The following is a 19575-nucleotide window of genomic DNA, read 5'->3' as shown; positions in this document are numbered from 1 at the left end:
CATGGCGAAACCCCATCTTTACTAAAAATACAAAAATTAGCCAGACATGGTGGCAGGTGCCTATAATCCCAGCTACTTGGGAGGCTGAGGCAGGAGAATTGCTTGAACCTGGGAGGCAGAGGTTGCAGTGAGCCGAGATAGAAGTTGCAGTGAGCTGAGACCATGCCATTGCACTCCAGCCTAGACAACAACAACGAAACTCTGTATCAAAAAAAAAAAAGATGGTTAAACTCCGAAATTGAGAGAGGTTATATAGCTTGTCCCAGGTCACGAGGTTGTTAGGTGGTGAGGATGAGATTAAATGCAGGCAGTGCTCCAAACCCATACATGAACATACAGCAATATCAAAGCCTTTTCATGGCATCTTTTGCATGACACAATAGGTTAAAATGGTCCCCATTTTATTCCATTCAATTTATATAACTATGTTTCAGAAGAAATCACTAAGAAAAAGAAAGTTTGGTCTTGGGCTTTAGAGAAACTTTTCTGACAGGCCACCATTGTAATTCTTAACAGGGGTAAGAGGAGCAAGGAAGGGATGGCAGCTGCAAATACATACATTCCACACCCACCCCAAAGACAAACTCTCTGAAACTCCCAAGGAAATAGAGGAAGGGGCAGATAGGATTTGAATGCTATTGATATAGGTAGATATAAATGTAGATATAGATGGATAGATACAGGCACAGGTATAGATATAAATGACATAGATGTAGATAACAAAGACATGGACATAGGTGGAAAGATAGTGATAAGTTTGTTTAAAAAGGCTTCTAAAATAGTAGTCCTGAAATGCACTCCTGCCTTGCTAAGAACCATTAGATTAGGCAATCCTCAAGAGTTGATGAGATGTGAACTTCTCAGGTACCAGTACTTTCTAGGAATTGCCTTCTGGAAGAGCACAGTAAAGAAGACAGTGTAGAAGATAGAAGCTGTTCTGTACACCTGGCACACTTTGGACATGTAAATGTTTGCTAGTAAGAGTCAACCTGAGCTGGGCACTCACTGTAGAGCAGGCACCAAGTTAAGTTCTTAATGTGAATTACTTCCTTTAACCCTCATAAGAGCCCAGGGATGAAGATGACTTACTTCCATTTACTGATGAGGAAACTGAGGTACAGAAAAGTTAAGTGACACAATGTAAGGTATAGTCCATATGCTTAACTAATACTCTATAACTGCTGAGAAAAGAAATGAAATAATGAATGTGGAAAGGCAGAAGCCACAAAGAACTTTATCAACAGAACAGAGCTAAATTTCCTCCTCACACTCTACTTCTTCCTGCTAGAAAAAACGATTCAGAAAAGAGAATTAAGAGGAAACAGAATATTTATCAGGATATTAACAGAGTTTCTGGTGTACATCTCAGAACAGTGATTTTTAAACTGTGCTCAGTTGACCTCCTAGAGCTCCTTGGGGCCTCGTGATGCCCAGCTCAAGCAGAGAGGCTCACATTTATAAGATTACATGGAAAAGGTTTGTCTTAGATATCCTTTGGTATTGAGCAGTTTCTCATCACATAATCCATTTAGCTCTAAGGAAAGAGAAAATGATGGATTTGGTCAATACCTACAAGAATGCTTCATAGCATATCACGTGTGATAATGCATATCTCAACAGGAAGGCAAAACATGCTGTTTGAGAAATTATAAAAACACAATTTAGCTGCAGATTGATAGGAAAGAGCAGAGCATGAAGACTGTACAGTGGGTACGGAGAAGGTAGCCCCTGGCAGGGTTGGGAAATGGGCTGGATGGGAGGAATACGATCTCGTAGCCTGTGAGACCAAACAGCAGGGTCACGATAATGAAAAACAGCACCAATCACTTTATATCAAAGAGCAATCTCCACTTATCCTATATTCAGCGTTAGGTTTTTTTCCTATATGGTTCAAAACTAGACAACAATTACTATCTTTGGCAATAGTATCTTTAAAAAAATAGGGAAATGTGATGAAACATGTATTTCATGTTTTAAATACATGTTTAAAGATCACATTTTTAGTAAACACAGCAATAGGTATACTGAGAAAATAAAATCCTTCAATTATAATAATATAATATAATTATGGCTACCAGCTTCTTGTGTGTATTTCCAGAGACTCTAGATAAACGGTTTTTGTTTGTCTATTTGTTAATTAAATTCCCTCAACTTCTACACTTGTTTTTATAAGATTTTTATTTAGTTTGCGCATGGGTGGTACATTCACAGGGTTCAAAATTGTTTTACTATGGAAGTGTACATGTGAAGATGTCCCAAGCCTTCCTCTACCCACTTTTCCCCACAGCTTCTCATAGTCTACCAAAGCTGTTAGTTTCGTGTGAATCCTTTCAGATATACTTTATGCCAAACTACACAAACTTTTGAATTCTCACAAATGGTAAGAAGCACGCGTATTCCTCTGTATCTTCAGGTCAAAGTTTAAACTTCCAGGTGAAAGCAAAGATGTGCCAGAGAAAAATTCCAGATTTTTTTTTTTTTTTTTAAGACAAAGTCTCGCTCTGTCACCCAAGGCTGGAATGCAGTGGTGCAATCTTGGCTCACTGCAAACTCCGCCTCCCAGATTCAAGCGATTCTCCTGCCTCAGCCTCCCAAGTATCTGGGATTACAGGCACACACCATCACGCCTGGCTAATTTTTGTATTTTTAGTAGAGACAGGGTTTCACCATATTGGCCAGGCCAGTCTTGAACACCTGAGCTCAGGTGATCCACCTGCCTCAGCCTCTCGAAGTGCTGGGATTACAGTTGTGAGCCACTGCACCCAGCTCCAGGTTTCAAATTCAAATCAGGTAGGTGAGGGCACAAGGCAAGAATGAGATCATTTTTCTACTACCCTTCTTACTGTCTTCCCTTCTAGAGGCTCAAGATCCTCTGCATTCAAGAATAGCTAGGAAGCAAGCTAAAACTTGGTCTCTGATAAAAGTAATGAACTCTTTGAAAGAACAGTAAAGGCTGGATGCGAAGGGAGGGGGTCAGCATGGATGGGGGTGGGCACCTGGAAAGGTTTCTGATGCGATCTGATTAGACACATTAGAATCGTGTGACCAAAAGATAGGTTCTTCTGACTCCAGGTGAGCAGTTTCAGGAAAAATTAGATTTCTTCCAGTCTGAAGGAAACAAAATAATTATAAAGTTAAAGGTTAATAAGTAAGGCACTCTTTATTTTCCAAATTATGTGTCCTACAAAAATGTAACGTGTGAAGTACAATGAGAGACAAATGTTTAAATTGCATATTCTACTTAAATATGGTGTCTTTAATGTGTGTAACTATTTTTATAAAGTGTGTTCATTTTAGAGAGGTAGTATGGTGTAAAGCAAGCTCAGATATCCATGTTTACTGACACAGCTAGGTCCCAGCTGTATGCAGCACTAGTATATTTCAGTCACAGACACTTATTACATTAGGCACTATGTTGATGCTGGAGAAAGAACGTAAACAAGGTAGAGTGATTGTTTGCAATAGACTATGGTAAGCACAGTGACGGACACAAATCCATCCTGGCTGCTCATTCTCCTGCAGGCTTTGGCTACATTAAGGAAAATAACAGCTTCCAAAGTGTTAGTATTACACATCCAAATTCACCAAAGTGTTAACAAATGTCACAAAATAAAGTATTTTTAAACCCTTGTGCATTTTTTTTTTCCAAATAACTCATTATGAGCTGACAACTGAGTCTATGTCTATCAGTTTGGAAAGTCAGAAAGAAATTAACTTTCTGTTTGGGATGATGAAAAGTTTTGGAAAGGGATAGTGGTGATGGCTGCACAACAAGGTGAAAGTAATTAATGGTACTGAATTATACATGTAAACATCGTTAAAATAGCAATTTTTAAAATATATATTTTACCACAGTGGACAAAATTAAATGATGGTGGTAGAGTTTTTTCTTGGAGAGATTTTTTTTTTTTTCTTTTTCTTTTTTTTTTTTTTTTTTTTTTTTTTTTTTTTTTTGAGACGGAGTCTCGCTCTGCCGCCCAGGCTGGAGTGCAGTGGAGCGATCAGGGCTCACTGCAACCTCCGCCTCCCGGGTTCATACCATTCTCCTGCCTCAGCCTCTCGAGTAGCTGGGACTAGAGGCGCCCGCCACCATGCCCGGCTAATTTTTTGTATTTTTAGTAGAAACGGGGTTTCACCGTGTTCGCCAGGATGGTCTCGATCTACTAACCTCGTGATCCGCCCTCCTCGGCCTCCCAAAGTGCAGAGATTACAGGCGTGAGCCACCGAGCCCGGCTGGAGAGATTATTTTTAATGTTCTTATTTAGCCATCTTAAACACATTCCCCAGTTGGATTTTTTATTATCATTATTATTATTATTATTATTATTATTATTGATCTAGGAAATCCAAAAGTCATAAGGCTACTTCATCCATACACCAGTGGAGAAAGTAACCAACATCAAGACTGGCTATCTTGCACCATCCTCAATTCATTTTAAAAAGATAAACTTATTTTTTAACATTGAAATTTTGATTTGTATCAGGGAGGTTCCCAAGGGCTTCACTTTCAAAATGAGTGGTGTAAGGACCATGAGAAGGGAGGGATGAAAAAGGCGGCTTTCTAGTGGGAAAGGCTCTCTGGAGAGGAGTGAGGAAGCCCCTGACAGCTGATCATCCCTGTCCTTCTCCAGGATGGCTCCCAATTTCATGTACCGTCATCGTTTCCCATGATGATTCATACAGTATATAACTACAAATGACCTAAGTTTAAGGTGTGACTTTGTATGGATTAAAAACATAAACTTTGTGACTCACACCTGTAATCCCAACACTTTGGGAGTCCGAGGCAGGTGAATCACCTGAGGTCAGGAGTTCTAGACCAGCTTGGCTAACATGGTGAAACCCCATCTCTACTAAAAAACACAAAAAATTAGCTGGACATGGTGGTACACACCTGTAATCCCAGCTACTTGGGAGGCTGAGGCAGGAGAACGGCTTGAATCTGGGAGGCAGAGGTTGCAGTGATCCAAGATAGTACCATTGCACTCCAGCTTGGGCGACAAGAGTGAAACTCTGTCTCAAAAAAAAAAAAAAAAAGCCAAAAACACACATAAACTTTGATCCAAAGCACCCTTTCCTTTTTCCTGTCACCTAGATTTCTGTGGGTATGAACTGCCAAACAAATTTTTATGCTTTTATTAGGACTAAGAAAAATAGGCAGTGGTTCAATGTCATAGTTTTAAATTGTTTTTCTTCTCCAGTTGTGTTTGTCCTATTGTTTAAAAGTCTTCATCTAAATTTCATAGCAAGTATAAAGATCAGTTGTTTGCTCAGGCCATTTCTTTTATTATTTGGTGAAACTAAATGACGTCCTCTGGATTTCACAGCAGAATTTGTAAGATAATAACGAGGCCCCAGCGGTTCAGTGAGTCCCCATTAGTGTTCTCACCAGGCCCTGTTGCTTCCCCTGGAGACAACTCTGAGCTTTGAAGGGCATCAGATCTTTCAAGTCATTGTCACTAATGGAAATGGGGAAATTATTTACTTGTAAATTGCACTTTAAAAAATTTCTGTCCCCCACTGGACATCTGCAGTTTCCCCAATTTCAACATTCAGCCTCATTTATGGACAAAATTAAGCTCTTTAACACTATGCAAATGTTTATGTGCACCTTTTCATACTGAAAGGGAAAGGAGAAATGGACAGTTGTATGCTACATAGTTTTATTTAAAAAAAAAAAAACAAGCAATACTTATTCTAATGATCAAGGTTTATTTTTATCTTTTGCGTTTCAATGGCTGTGCAACAGCCTGCTAATCAAACAGTTCTTTTTTTTTTTTTTTTTTCTTTTTTTTTTGAGACGTAGTCTTGCCGTGTTGCCCAGGCTGAGGTACAGTGACGCAATCTCAGCTCACTGCAACCTCCGCCTCCCAGGTTCAGGCAATTCTCCTGCTTCAGCCTACTGAGTAGCTGGGACTACAGGCATGCACCACCATGCCTGTCTAATTTTTGTACTTTTAGTTGAGACGGGGTTTCACCATGTTGACCAGGCTGATCTCGAAATCCTGACCTCAAGAGATCTGCCTGCCTCAGCCTCCCAAAGTGCTAGGATTACAGGTGGGAGCCACTGCACCCAGCCCCAATCAAACAGTTTTGATTTAAACATTAATTTCAAACTGATCCAGGAGTTTAAATCCAATGATCAGATGCAAGACTTTCTCTAGGCGAGTGTGCAAAGTTTGTAATCAGCACCTGTGGTTCCCTTTCCTCTGTCTTCATCCCTTTCCTTTCCCTGTCTACTTCAGCGTGTTTCCTGGCTGGTCCCTGTGATGACAACCTGTGACATAGCACCTGGTAAAAACTGCAAGCTCAAGATTCTCATGAGGTAGACTTATCAGAGTCCAACAGCTAAGGCATGGGAGAGCCTGCAACAGACCACTTCTCCAGCAATGCTCAGTGCTATGTAGTCTGCAGTGTAGATCTTCTAAAAGCAAACAAACAAACAAAACCATTATTCTCAAGGCCATTTTTGGAGATTTAGCCTAAGGAAACTTAATGGCCTTAGTCAGTAAATACATTACATACCTTTGCTAGGGTTCTTTGAATTTCAGTCAAAGACTTCTGGCATCTATTACCTCAACACACACACACACACACACACACACACACACACCCCAAAACAAATGAGAATGGTAGAATTTTATACATTTTGATAGGCTTGTTTAAAAAACTATTTTGGGTGAGGGTCAGTGGATGTTTGGTGTCTGCTTAATTTTCAACATTATACCACACAAGTCATTCTCTAGTCACAATGCTGGAGTAGAAGTAAAACACAAACAAAATCAGAAGCCTACACTTCTAAAATACTGCAAGATGGTTTACAGTTAACCACAGAAAAAAATTAGAAGTCTGAGTCCCTTATACAAGAGTTTTGATCTTTGCCTTAACCCTTTAATTTATAAAACATTTAGACCTTGTGTTCATTCTGGAACCATTTATGATTACACTGAACCTCCCAATTTTCCAAGTCTCCTATTTCCAAGTCTCACAGGTGGCATTTTATATATTTACTTTTTACTCCACATGATTCAAAACTTTATAAATAAGTGAAATTATGGAAGACTAATGTATGACAAAACTATGCTCTATATTGGGCAGTATCTTAGTTGGAAAATACTGTGTAAAATCTATGCAGTAGGAACAGTTTAGTAGTCAGTGTACACTTCATATTGGTCAGCCATTGTCCTAAGCCCTTTATGTGTATTAGGTTAATTGTATGTTGTAGGTAATAGTATCTGTAATTCACATATAAGGAAATTAGGGCTTAGGGGTTGCACAACTTGCCCAAGGCTACAGAGCTAGTAAATTGAGGAAGTGAGGTTAGACCAAGGTCGATGTCACATTAGAGCCCTTGTTCTCAACTTGTATAATATCCTCTATGCCAGTGCATTTGGGCATTATTTTTGACTTTTAACCAAACAACTTGAAAGAATAATGAAACTGAGACCTCTTGTAGCTATGTGTCTTATCTAAACTATGTTCCAGTATGGGAAATTTCCACCCCCAACCCTTGCCCCCCAGAAGATACTGGTAAGAAAATGTTTCCTATGACCCTCAGGCATTACTGAGAAAACTTAGTCGACAGCACTTTTTCCTCCTCCTAGAAAGAAGACACTAGAGATGTTTCAGTAGAACTTGCATGCAGGCATTGTGGATATTGCCTGGGAAAAATTGTATGTAGGGTAGAATTACACAGATTTATCTTTTATATCTTGAGATTCTATGGTCCTAAATAATGAGCTCAAGAATGGAATATAAAGGAAATGCTTAATGAGCTGGATTTGTGATTCCTCTTAACTAAATACTAAATGAAGCCATTATCCTTGCATTTCGTTATCTATTCAAAGTGAGGGGCATTGATGGCTTTGCTAAACCTTTCAGCTTTTTGAGGCTTGGGACTCATTTATAAATGAAATGATATGCTCATTAAAAATATTAATTCTGATTGCTGTGTGATTAAAAAAAGAGATGCTATGTCTATTTTTTGGACGCTTTCTATTTTAAAATCCAAATCCTATATTTGCCATTCAATAACTGTGTGTCTCAACATGGCTACTCTTCTCAGTGACCTGGACATCTTAAATGATTCATGGTGAAGGATTATTCAACACCTATCTGCCCAAGGCAGGAGGTCTGTAGAGCTGTGTGAAGGGCAGCTTTGGCAGCTTTGAAAGCTGCGTATGGACACAAAGATATCCATATCCAGGAAAGCTTATATCGCTTTCTCATTTTCAAATCTTGCACATCCTCAAGAGACACTGTCAAGGTCAAAAGCACAATGTGCTAGCCAGGGGAAACCCCAGAGAAAGCCAAGATCTGAAAATAACAGCTGGTATGTAAAAAATGGCAGACCTGCTGACTTGGCAGACTCAGGATATTGTGGTGCTCTTTGGAAGGCAATAAAGTCCTTGGAGGAAAACAAAAGGACAAGGAAAGGAAAGGTGGAAGTAATAAGATAATTGCAAAATAAGACATAGCAGAAAGCAAAGAGAGAGAATAGAAGGATATTTAAGGGGGTAAAGAAGGAAATAATTATTTGGTTAATTGGAAAAGAAGTATAACTTTGGATATGCTTTTAACATTCAAATTTTGAGGAATACATTTCAAAATCTTCTGGAATTTGTCAAAAGCGTTTACTAAAATTACCTTTGTCTAATCTTTCTGTGAAAACGAAATACATATTTCCTGAAAGGTTTCAAAACAGCCTAACACAGGTGTATACTTGACTAGAAGTCATAAATGTGAGGATATTCTGAGTTCTTTGGCCAGAACAGTACAATGAAAGTGAATCATGTTGCTTCATATTTTGCCTGTAAGTACAATACAAACTTACTGTATTAGAAAGCCCAGCTGGGTTTACCTTACCTTGAAATGTTTGGGTTTATACTGATGAACCCGTCATGCAACTCTCTCACTTCTCTTGGTCTTGTTTCTATATTTTTGATATGTAAATGTAGAAGAAAAAAATTGAAACAATAATAAATAGAATTTATTATGAAATCATTGACCTTCAAATGACTGTGAAGTCTTATATCCAATATTTCTTACTGACGATAATGTAACTTCTTTCCCTTTGGTTTAAAATACACGACTACTTTAGAGATACCCTCTAGTTATTAGAGGTCACTTTCTATACGGTTCAAAAGAGATAGAGAAGCTAACCACCCAAAGCTATCCTTTGTCAGATAGCCTGTATATGTAACGTATTTCATTTTACAAAAATGTCTGAAAGTATATTAACAGTTATTTTCTTTTTTTTCTTTCCTTTTTAATTATAGCAGAAAATGGCCCCCGTCTACTTGTGGAAGCAGAGCAAGCCAAGGTGTTCTCACACAGAGGTGGCAATGTTACACTGCCATGCAAATTTTATCGAGACCCTACAGCATTTGGCTCAGGAATCCATAAAATCCGAATTAAGTGGACCAAGCTAACTTCGGATTACCTCAAGGAAGTGGATGTTTTTGTTTCCATGGGATACCACAAAAAAACCTATGGAGGCTACCAGGGTAGGGTGTTTCTGAAGGGAGGCAGTGATAATGATGCTTCTCTGGTCATCACAGACCTCACTCTGGAAGATTATGGGAGATATAAGTGTGAGGTGATTGAAGGATTAGAAGACGATACTGCTGTGGTAGCACTGGACTTACAAGGTAGGTATCTATAAGTCACGTTCAACATAGAAATGATCATTAATAGTTGCGTTTTTTCATGAGGAGTAATGTCTAGTGGTTACCACAGTAATAAAGTGAAAAACCGAAAGTCCTTGCCCAGCATCTTTTTCTATTCTTTTGTATTCTATAGTCTGCCTTTGATTCCAGTTTTCATGTTTGAAATGTATACACAATGCTTATGTGCAAAATTGAAGCTGTTTGTAACTAGGAGAAACGTGCAGTGGAACTGAATTAACGGTTTTCAGATACTGCCTTATGCTACTCAAAATTTAAATTCCGTTATATCGTTATTGAGAAATTCAGATTGTGTACTTCTTTGTATGATGTTTCTAAAATTATCTCAGTTTCAAAATAATGGCATGTTTTGTAAAGGACATCTGCTAAGTAAAATATATGTAATCGTATTCTGTAAAATGACTGCAAAACCTTAATTCAACAAAAAAGTAACCTGTAGCTTTAAATATTCTTCTAAAGAAGTGATTTTCTAAGGGTTCAGAGTCTGTTAGCCGTTTGGTCAGGGCATTTTGTGGGAGAATTCTATTGCTTAAATAAGTAAGCCATCCAATAGGTTTAATAACCAACATGTGTACAAAGCCGTACAATAAAAAGTGTCCTTGCTATCCTTGCCTCCCCTCTGCCCAATGTCTAGAGACACTCCTCTCCTTAGTTTCTCATGGATCACAAGACACCTTATTTTTCATAAATTTCAGCATTATTTTACACTGAAGGGTGGATTTTGGCAGCATTGATAGAATGCCTTCCTTCCTTGTTTACATAAAACTCTTAAGTGTACGCTTGCTAGAAGCTCCTTTTACCCCCGAGGACAGATTTGTGGCTTTTGGAAAAATATCTGTTTGGTCCACTAGAGTATCACTGACTATTTGACCTTTTGAATCCCATACAATCCTATCACATGTATGGAGATTTATTTGCTTTATACATCTAATAAATTGCACAACATTGTAAAGTACATGTTTGTGACCTTTCCTTGTCTCTCATAGATAGTTCTCAGCCTTGAGTACATGCCACCTTGTGCTTTAAGTTTTTATTGATTCACATTAATATCCATGAACATTGGCATTATTCAGGATGGAAGGAGTTGACTTAGAGAAGACAGTCGGTCATCAAATATTAATTAAAACTATTTATCAGAGGAGCATTAAAGGTTGGAGAGAGCCTTGAGCTAGTAATATTAAGAGGCTTAGGTTCACCTCAACTCTGCCGGTATCAGTTTTGTAATTGGGGCAGGTCACTTATCCTCAAATGAGTTTGAATTATATTATCTCTTGTTACTTTTTCTTCTAAAACCCTATCTTTATATAGCAAAATATTTCCTAAACTTAAGTAATTCACATGCAATATTTACTATCTATCTATGTTTATTTTACAAAATTAAACTCTAAATTAAAAGAAACCAGTATAACTTACCAGAAATAGAAGGAAATAATAAAAATAAATATAATAAAAATAAGGTCATTGTTTAAAAGAAGCTTCAGCCTATGTTACAGCATAATGCATTATAGGGTCAAATCAAGTCTCCTCCAAGACACAATTAGGGATGCTGAAAGGGGACTAAGTAAACAATTTTTTTTCTCCTAGGCTCTGCACCATTGCAAATCTCCAGATTCTCCACGCTTAGGGAACATTCCCTGCCATATAGCATATGTGCATATGAGCTAAGTAAATGCGGTCCAAGAAACCAATTTAATTGATACATATTTTTACAAGTGCTGTTTTGGTGTCATGAGCTAGAAACAATTCCAATCTTTGCTCTTTTCATTCAACAAACGTATAGTCCATTAAAGATTCTCAAATAATTTAATGAAATAAGGCAGAAGTCAGTAAAATAAGTGGGCACAAATTTCTATAATCATATGTTCTACTTATTTTGTTCATGTTCAGTCAATCTTCTTTATAGATGACACTTAAGACAAACACTTTTTCTAAGGTAACACGACTAGCTTTAGTAAGAGCTAGAGCTGGAATTAGATACCAAAGGCATTGGATGAAGCCTATGCTCTATCCACTGTGATTTGAGGGTTTGCAAGAAGGAGAAATTTTCTGTTGGTAGAGGAGAGGCTTTAAAAAAAAAAAACAAAACCAGTAGCATTCGGCAGCTTCAGGCTTCAGAAAATTCTGAAAGGCCCAAAGTTATTGGAGCAATAAGCTAGGACCTGTCCTGTGCTCCTGGTAGCTGTTAAATTTCCCTCCTCCGTGATGTTCTCATAGCACCTTATGTAGACTTCAATTATAGTTCTAATCACATTTTGTTTTGTAAATATTTGTAAATTTGTCTGTTAAACTTGATCTACTTGAGGACATTCAAGAGCCAAGAACAAAATTCATGCTCAGTAAATAGTTTACAAGTAAAAGAATGTTTGAAATAAAGTGTTTAAACTTTCAAATACAAAAAGTGTGCATGCAATGTACTTTCAAATACAAAAAGTGTGCGTGCAATGTGGGAGTCATGGAAACCATTCTTAAGAAAGAGACACTTGGCTGGGCACGGTGGCTCATGCCTGTAATCCCAGCACTTTGGGAAGCTGAGGCGGGTGGATCTCTTGGAGTCAGGAGTTTGTGACCAGCCTGGTCAACATGGTGAAACCCCATCTCTACTAAAAATACAAAAATTAGCCTGGCATGGTGGTGTACGCCTGTAATCCCAGCTACTCTGGAGGCTGAGGCAGGAGAATCGCTTGAATCCAGGAGGTGGAGGTTACGGTGAGTTGAGATCGTGCCATTGCACTCCAGCCTGGATGACAGAGCGAGACTCCGTCTCAAAAAAAAAAAAAAAAAAAAAAAGAGATACTTGATTTGGACCATGAAGGTAAGCCTTTCAAAAGCTAAAGAGCATGAAAAACAGGAGAGAGGGCACCATAGATAAGAGAGAGAAATTCCTCAAAGCAAATATGTGAACAACAGATACCACCAACAGCATTCCAGCTTGCCTGCATTAAGTCTCAGATTGGTGACAGGGTGGGATAAAAATTTTTAACTTTTCATTGTCGCTAATTTCAAACATTTGGAAAAGTAAAAGGAATAGTATAATGAATCCATATATCATTATCCAGCTTCAAAAAGTATCATGATATAGCCAATCTTATTTTAGTTTGCTTTCTTACTCCCACTACCACAGAATAATTTTCAAGAAAAACTCAGATGGGATATTATTTTATCTAAATATACTTCAGAGTAAGATGAGGATTGATATTTCAAAGTAAAATTACAACAAATTAAGATAGCCACAACAATAAAATAAAAGCCATAAAAATAAAATTTGAGAAAACTTAACATAAGCTAAGGACAATCTCCACGTATTCTGGGATAGACGCTCAAGATGCAGCAGATTTTATGCGTAAGAGTTTGAAATCTGTGCTGAACCACATATGGCAAAAGACATGCCTTCTGGTTATCATTTATTAGCTCTCATTCTCATTTTTAACCTTTTTCATGATCAATTACATTCTTACATGTGACTATCTACCAGTCAGGCAGTGGTATTCAAGCTCCCTGTCAGTCTTCTAACATGCACCAAAGGGCCAGGCAAGCATCTCATGTTAAATGCCTTGATTGAGCTGCTTTTCCAACTGTAATTGCACATTATCTTTAATTGTGTTGGTCCTTTAATACCAGCTTAAATGCTATTTACACTAAAGAATTTTACCAATTAGAAAAAAAAATTATTCTTCATGATGCCTAAATTATATAGCTCCTATTTGTATTGCAAGCTTTTTTTCTGCCTTGGATTCAAACCATATATATATATATATATATATATATATATATATATCTCCAAACTACATATATTTATTCTGTCTTGAGCTCAAATCATATATATATAGATATATATAGATATATATCCTGTCAAATGTAGGAAGAGGCCACACCCATACCTATGTCCTAGAGTACCAAGCACAGTGCCTTGCTGTCAGTTGTTGTTTAAGAACTGTCCGTATAATCACACTGACAAAAAAATAATAATAATAATTGTAAATCCTTAACAAACACTGACCTCCATTTGAGTTAGAATTAGATATGGAAACACAGTATTTTCATACAGAATCTTGGATAGGGCAGAGCCCTCTGATTGCCGCCAATTACCTACCTAGAAATAGCACCCAACAAGCAACAAGCTTTATACAGATATAACAAAAGAGTGTCCCTAGGAATTCAGGGAGAAGCTTGGACTACAGAATCAGCAATTCAACTGAGCGCAGCAAACAATAAATACACAAATAATGATATGAAAAACATGACACTTATGCTTCCAAACTTCCATTGTATTCATCTTCCATTGGTGAAAATGGGGCTAAATATACAAAATTATAGTCTGAGAACTATCAGAAAGAGAAACACAATTTCAGATAATGTGCATAGCACTGATAAGCACTATGACAGGCACTAAGGAAGGTAATATTATTTATGCTATATGGTCTCTGCCTTTTTATTACTAGAAATATTTACTTTATATAATTATTAAAACTTACTTTAACTTTTACATGTCCCTTTTGATTATATTTTGACATATAAGTATGAAGGATAAATTAGTCAGTTATCTCTTGGATAATCATACCACCTTCTTTCCCATCCATAAAAGTTTAACTTTTCTTATTTTTGCAACACTGGATAAAAGCAACCATTGGCTCCATAATTCAGCTGCAAGAATTGCACATTTTTTCTACAGAGCCAAGAAGGTTGCTGCAATTGGATGTTAAAATCTTAGCTAGCCAGAAGTATAACAAGTAAACAAATAAAATACTAACAATCATGAAATTCCAAAAATGGTCCTGCTGGTAAGAGACATTTTGCTGTTGAAATGTGTATGTGAAATTTGTAGAATATAGGGAAAGTTTTAAAACTTTGAGTAAAGCATAGAGCTTTACCGTGATTTACTTGGAATATGTTATTTCCAGCATATCAAACAGTAATTCAAATTTGTTAAGTAAATCTTTTGAGCTGATACAACACTTAGTTGACAATTCTTACAATTGAAAAATACTAAAATTTTAACATAAGTTTCACTTTGACTCTAAAACATGATTGTATGAAATTATGTTAAATTTGAAAACAACTCAAATAAAAATGTATAGCACTGGATGTGGAACTAAATCAATCATATTTAAGTAATGCTCAGTGGTTAATCAAGGACAAATTACTAGAGAAAAAAATTTCCCGATGTTTATGAGAGTCTACCAAAATACACTACAGTGAATTTAAACCTGAAAGATTTTCCAGGTCTTTAAAATTAATATAAATTAAAATATTCTGCATTCTCCAATATTACCATCTTCAGCCATTTTGGAAATGGAAGTCAACCCCACTGGTTTCTTTCTCTCTTCAGGTTCAGACACTTTGAGATTTTCTGTCACTTTAAAATCTAGCCAAAAAGGGAATGTCTACTGAATAAATTGAATATTTTCCTTTTCATCAGCACTCCCAGGGTTGCCGAGGAAAGAGGATAAAAGATATGAGGGATCAGGGCACCATAATAGTTTTTTCCCAGCACTTGCTGGGTTCCCAGCTCAGTGCCTGGACAGAGCCCTCCTTAGATAGACCCATGTCCAGGCCTTCCCTCCCCATCACCACAGGAGTTAGTGGCAACCAAGAGAGGCTTTTACTCCTTCCTTTTGGCTCTGATTCAGATTATAGATCCTTCAGCCAAGAACCTGAGAAGGCAGAATGAGATCAGGAAGCCTTCTTGGATCTCTGCCTTTCATGGATGGTGCCAGCTGGATTGCCCTACAGGGACAAACATGTCCTACGGAGGCCTTCAGTGGATGTGACTTGATTTAAGGCCATTGAAATTTCTTCTTGTAGTGTCTTCTAGGACAATTTAGTAAAGAAATATTTCCTGTGTATGGTTATGCTATTAGTGAGTTTGTACTTCATCTTGAATAGCATCTGCAGTCTCGTAAAATAGCACATGTGCTATAACTCACCAAATTACTGTGTCAGTGGGACAAATGTTTGCATTCCACATGCTAAAATACTAATTATTTCTAATTATATTCAAAAATTCAAGGCAAGCCCTTGAATAATGATTCTAAATTAGTTATCTTTTAATAACCATGGGAGAAATACTCTGACACAGTAGTCCTTTTCAAAGTTCAGCAAGTGATGTAACTTTGCTTTCTTATTTGGTAATCCTTAGGCTTTAAAGAAATTGGGCAGAGTGTTGTGAGACAGCTCAGTCACCTCCCATAATTATTTGACCAAAAGAAATGTTTTGGAAAGCCATACATCTTCCCAGGCAAAATCAAATGCCAAGTCACACTGTTCACATTTGCTAAGGAACTTTTGTCCTCAAAATATTTAACTTAATTATTTGGCATTAGTCAATCAATGGATGTCTATTCTGTACCTACCTTTTATACGACAAGCTTAGAGAAGTTTTTTTTTTCCTGTTTATAATAAAAATGTTTCAAACCCCTTACTTTCAGTTTGCAATATACACATGTGGAAGTTGAAAAATAGTAATGGAAATACTTTTAAATTAAAGCCCTTATTTTAGTCGTGCTATTTAAGGGCAGGAAAAAAATAGCATTAAGGGCTACATTAAAAGTAAACATATAAGAGTATCATGATGCTTTCTATGGAGGTGTGCCTCACCGTACAGATCTGTCTGATGTGAAATAAGATTGTTTAATTATGTTCTTGTTAGATATGCAAAGGAATCCACTTTAGCAGGGGTATCCAATATTTTGGCTTTCCTGGGCCACATTGGAAGAAGAAGAACTGTCTTGGGCCACACATAAAATATACTAACACTAATGATAGCTGATGAGCTAAAAAAAAAAAAAAAAAAGAAAGAAAGAAAAAAGAAAAGAAAATCACAAAAAAACTCATAATGTTTTAAGAGAGTTTATAAATTTTTGTTGAGCTGCATTTAAAGCTGTCCTGGGCCACATGTGGCTCATGGGCCATGGGTTGGACAAGTTTGCTTTCAAGTTTCTCCAAATAAGAATCCCCCCTAAGTGAAGGTTACTTATCTGCAAGTTATTAGAAGACCATGTAAAAGAGTTTTATATCTACATTTGAATAATTTGTTAATATGCTTCTTTATACATTTAAAAGACTACATAAAACTAATAACTAATTATATAGGAAAAGTTACTAAGAAAAACATTGTGAATTTTGATAAATACCTTCTCTTTGAGCACTACGTCCCCTCCGCTCTTAGTATTCAATACTGACTATTTCTATATCTGCCACCAACTCTTAGTATTCAATACTGACTTTTTCCCTGGGTGATGGAGCTCAGTAGTAACCCATTATAGGGCTAGGAACTGGCAGTAAATGGTAAGTTCTCAGGGAGGGCTATTTGGAAACTGTAATCTGCGGACAGATGTCTTCAGAAAGGAGAATTTTAAGGTTTGAGTTGAATTCATAGCCAAAGCAGTAAATCACTGAAGTTATCAAACAAAAAAGCTGATCATGAGATTCTCAGAACCGACAGGCTGCTTGAAGGGGAAAGGGATCATGAGAAACAGTTGCTAGTTTACGAAAAACTACTGTCTCATCTGACGGAGGGTCTGTTGTGTTTTTCAGCAGTTAGGTGGGATTTGCTCAGAGTTGTTAGTTTTGGGGCTTCTAATGACTCCTTGCTTTCTCCTTTGCACAGGTGTAGTATTCCCTTACTTTCCACGACTGGGGCGCTACAATCTGAATTTTCACGAGGCTCAGCAGGCGTGTCTGGACCAGGATGCTGTGATCGCCTCCTTCGACCAGCTGTACGACGCCTGGCGGGGCGGGCTGGACTGGTGCAACGCCGGCTGGCTTAGTGACGGCTCTGTGCAATATCCCATCACAAAGCCCAGAGAGCCCTGTGGGGGCCAGAACACGGTGCCTGGAGTCAGGAACTACGGATTTTGGGATAAAGATAAAAGCAGATATGATGTTTTCTGTTTTACATCCAATTTCAATGGTAAGATAATAACTGTACTGCCTTCTTTCTTGTCTCAGAGACTACTCCATACTATAACACTACACTTGGCTTTTAATCTTATCTTCTTAGAAAAACAAACGAAAACAAGCTTTGAAGTTTTGCTCTAGTTTTAAAAGATATAAAAAGTTCTTGAGTGCCATAATTTTTAAATATCCACATAAGTCAAGCACAAGTACATATTCTCAGTACTCCTACATTTTATTTCATCCCATTTTTATATGAAATAGTTGAAACTGTTATGTGGTTTGAGGTCTGTTACCTGTTGTCAAAGATGATGCTGCCAGTGTGTGCCCTCCGTAGGATATGGTTCTCTCAAAGTAAGTGTGCCTTCATTATTACCCATGCAGTCCCTCTCACAATCACATATACACTTATTCATAGATGATCAACAGAACTCAGGACAAAGTGGGGAATAAGCAAGAAAAAGAAAGTAGAACTAACTCTCAAGGTGAAAGCAGAAGGAAAGGTTGCAGCAGTGTTGATGACTGATTCATTTTATTCATACTCCTCTCAACCCTTCTCTTGCTCTGTTCAGAGCCAGCCACATAATTTGTGTGGCCCAGTGTAAAATGAAAATGTGGGCTGGGTGCAGTGGCTCACGCCTGTAATCCCAGCACTTTGGGAGGCCAAGGCAAGGGGACTGCTTGGGACCAGGAGTTTGAGACCAGACATGGCATCATAGTGAGACCTCATCTCTAAAAGAAAAAATAAATAAATAAATAAATAAATAAACAAACAAGGAAAGAAAATGTGGAGCTCCTTGTTCAAAAATGTTAAAAACTTTAAGATGGTGACAGCAGAGCATTAAACTAAATGCAGAGCCCTTCTCCATGTGGCGCCCTGTGTGAGGACACAGGTCACACACCTACAAAGCAAGCCCTGGCCCCATCATTTATATTTTAGGTCCCTGGTGATATGCTTTGGGAAAAATAGAAAGAGATTATAGGTCAGGGGTCAACAATCCTTTTCTTTTTTTTTTTAAGACAAGGTATCACCCTGTATGTCACCCAGGCTGGAGTGCAGTGGCATGACCTGGGCTCACTGCAACCTCCACCTCCCTGGTTCCCAAGTGACTCTCCCTCCTCAGCCTCCTGAGTAGCTGGGACTATGGTGTGTGCCACCATGCCTAGCTAATTTTTGTTTTTTGGCTTTGTGGTTTGTTTTTTTTGTTTTGTTTTGTTTTTTCGGAGACATGGGGTTTCACTATGTTGGCCAGGCTGGTCTCCAACTCCTGACCTCACACGATCAGCCAGCCTCAGCCTCCTAAAGTGCTGGGATTACAGACGTGAGCCACTGTGTCTGGCCAACAATCTTTTTCTATAAAGGGCCGTATCGTAAATATTTTTGGCTTTGCTGGCCATATGGTGTCTGCTGCAATGGCTCATTGTAAGTGTGTATGTTATAGCACAAAAACAGCCATCAAAATACTAAACCCAGATGGAGATGGCAGTATTCCAATAAAACTCCATTTACAAAAACAGGTAGGAGGCCAGTTTTTGACCCCTGAGCTATAGTTTGCTGAACTCTGGTATAGGTGATTGTACTTAACCTCTAGTTAATGTTCCAGTATAGTTTGCTGAACTCTGGTATAGGTGATTGTACTTAACCTCTGGTTAATGTTCCAGTGGCCACTACCCTTTCTCCAAATCACATCCTCTCAGTCTAGAAAGAACTGGCAAGCATTAATTTATACTTCAGTAACCTATATCTAATGAGGGGCAGGGGAACATCATATTACAATCTCTAATCAGGTAAGAGAGGCTGATTAGATTCAACCAAAAACTAAGATGCATAAGAAAATCTTCAGTCCGTATGTATTTATCACTTTCAGTCAGTTGAAGTCATATTTTACACATTTTACACATATTTAATACATATTGAAGGAATCTCAGTAATTAACACTGTTCAATAAGTGATCGAGACTAATTTGTTTTTCTAGTGAAATCGAGAAATAGTTAG

At 37.7% G+C, this 19575-nt stretch overlaps 1 protein-coding gene across 3 annotated transcripts in view; it reads left to right on the top strand.

The window, feature by feature from the left end:
- Positions 1-19575, top strand: part of HAPLN1 (hyaluronan and proteoglycan link protein 1) — an 82290-nt gene that overhangs the window by 60246 nt on the left and 2469 nt on the right. For all 3 annotated transcript variants that reach the window (XM_001112414.4, XM_078004439.1, XM_078004441.1), the window contains 2 exons: positions 9279-9650; positions 17293-17595. In XM_001112414.4, coding sequence (XP_001112414.2) covers positions 9279-9650; positions 17293-17595 — 675 coding nt within the window. The remainder of the gene's footprint in view (positions 1-9278; positions 9651-17292; positions 17596-19575) is intronic.

This window comes from Macaca mulatta, chromosome 6 (assembly GCF_049350105.2).
Source record: "Macaca mulatta isolate MMU2019108-1 chromosome 6, T2T-MMU8v2.0, whole genome shotgun sequence".
In the NCBI taxonomy this organism is placed as follows: domain Eukaryota; kingdom Metazoa; phylum Chordata; class Mammalia; order Primates; family Cercopithecidae; genus Macaca; species Macaca mulatta.
This window is presented reverse-complemented; position numbering and strand designations above follow the sequence as displayed.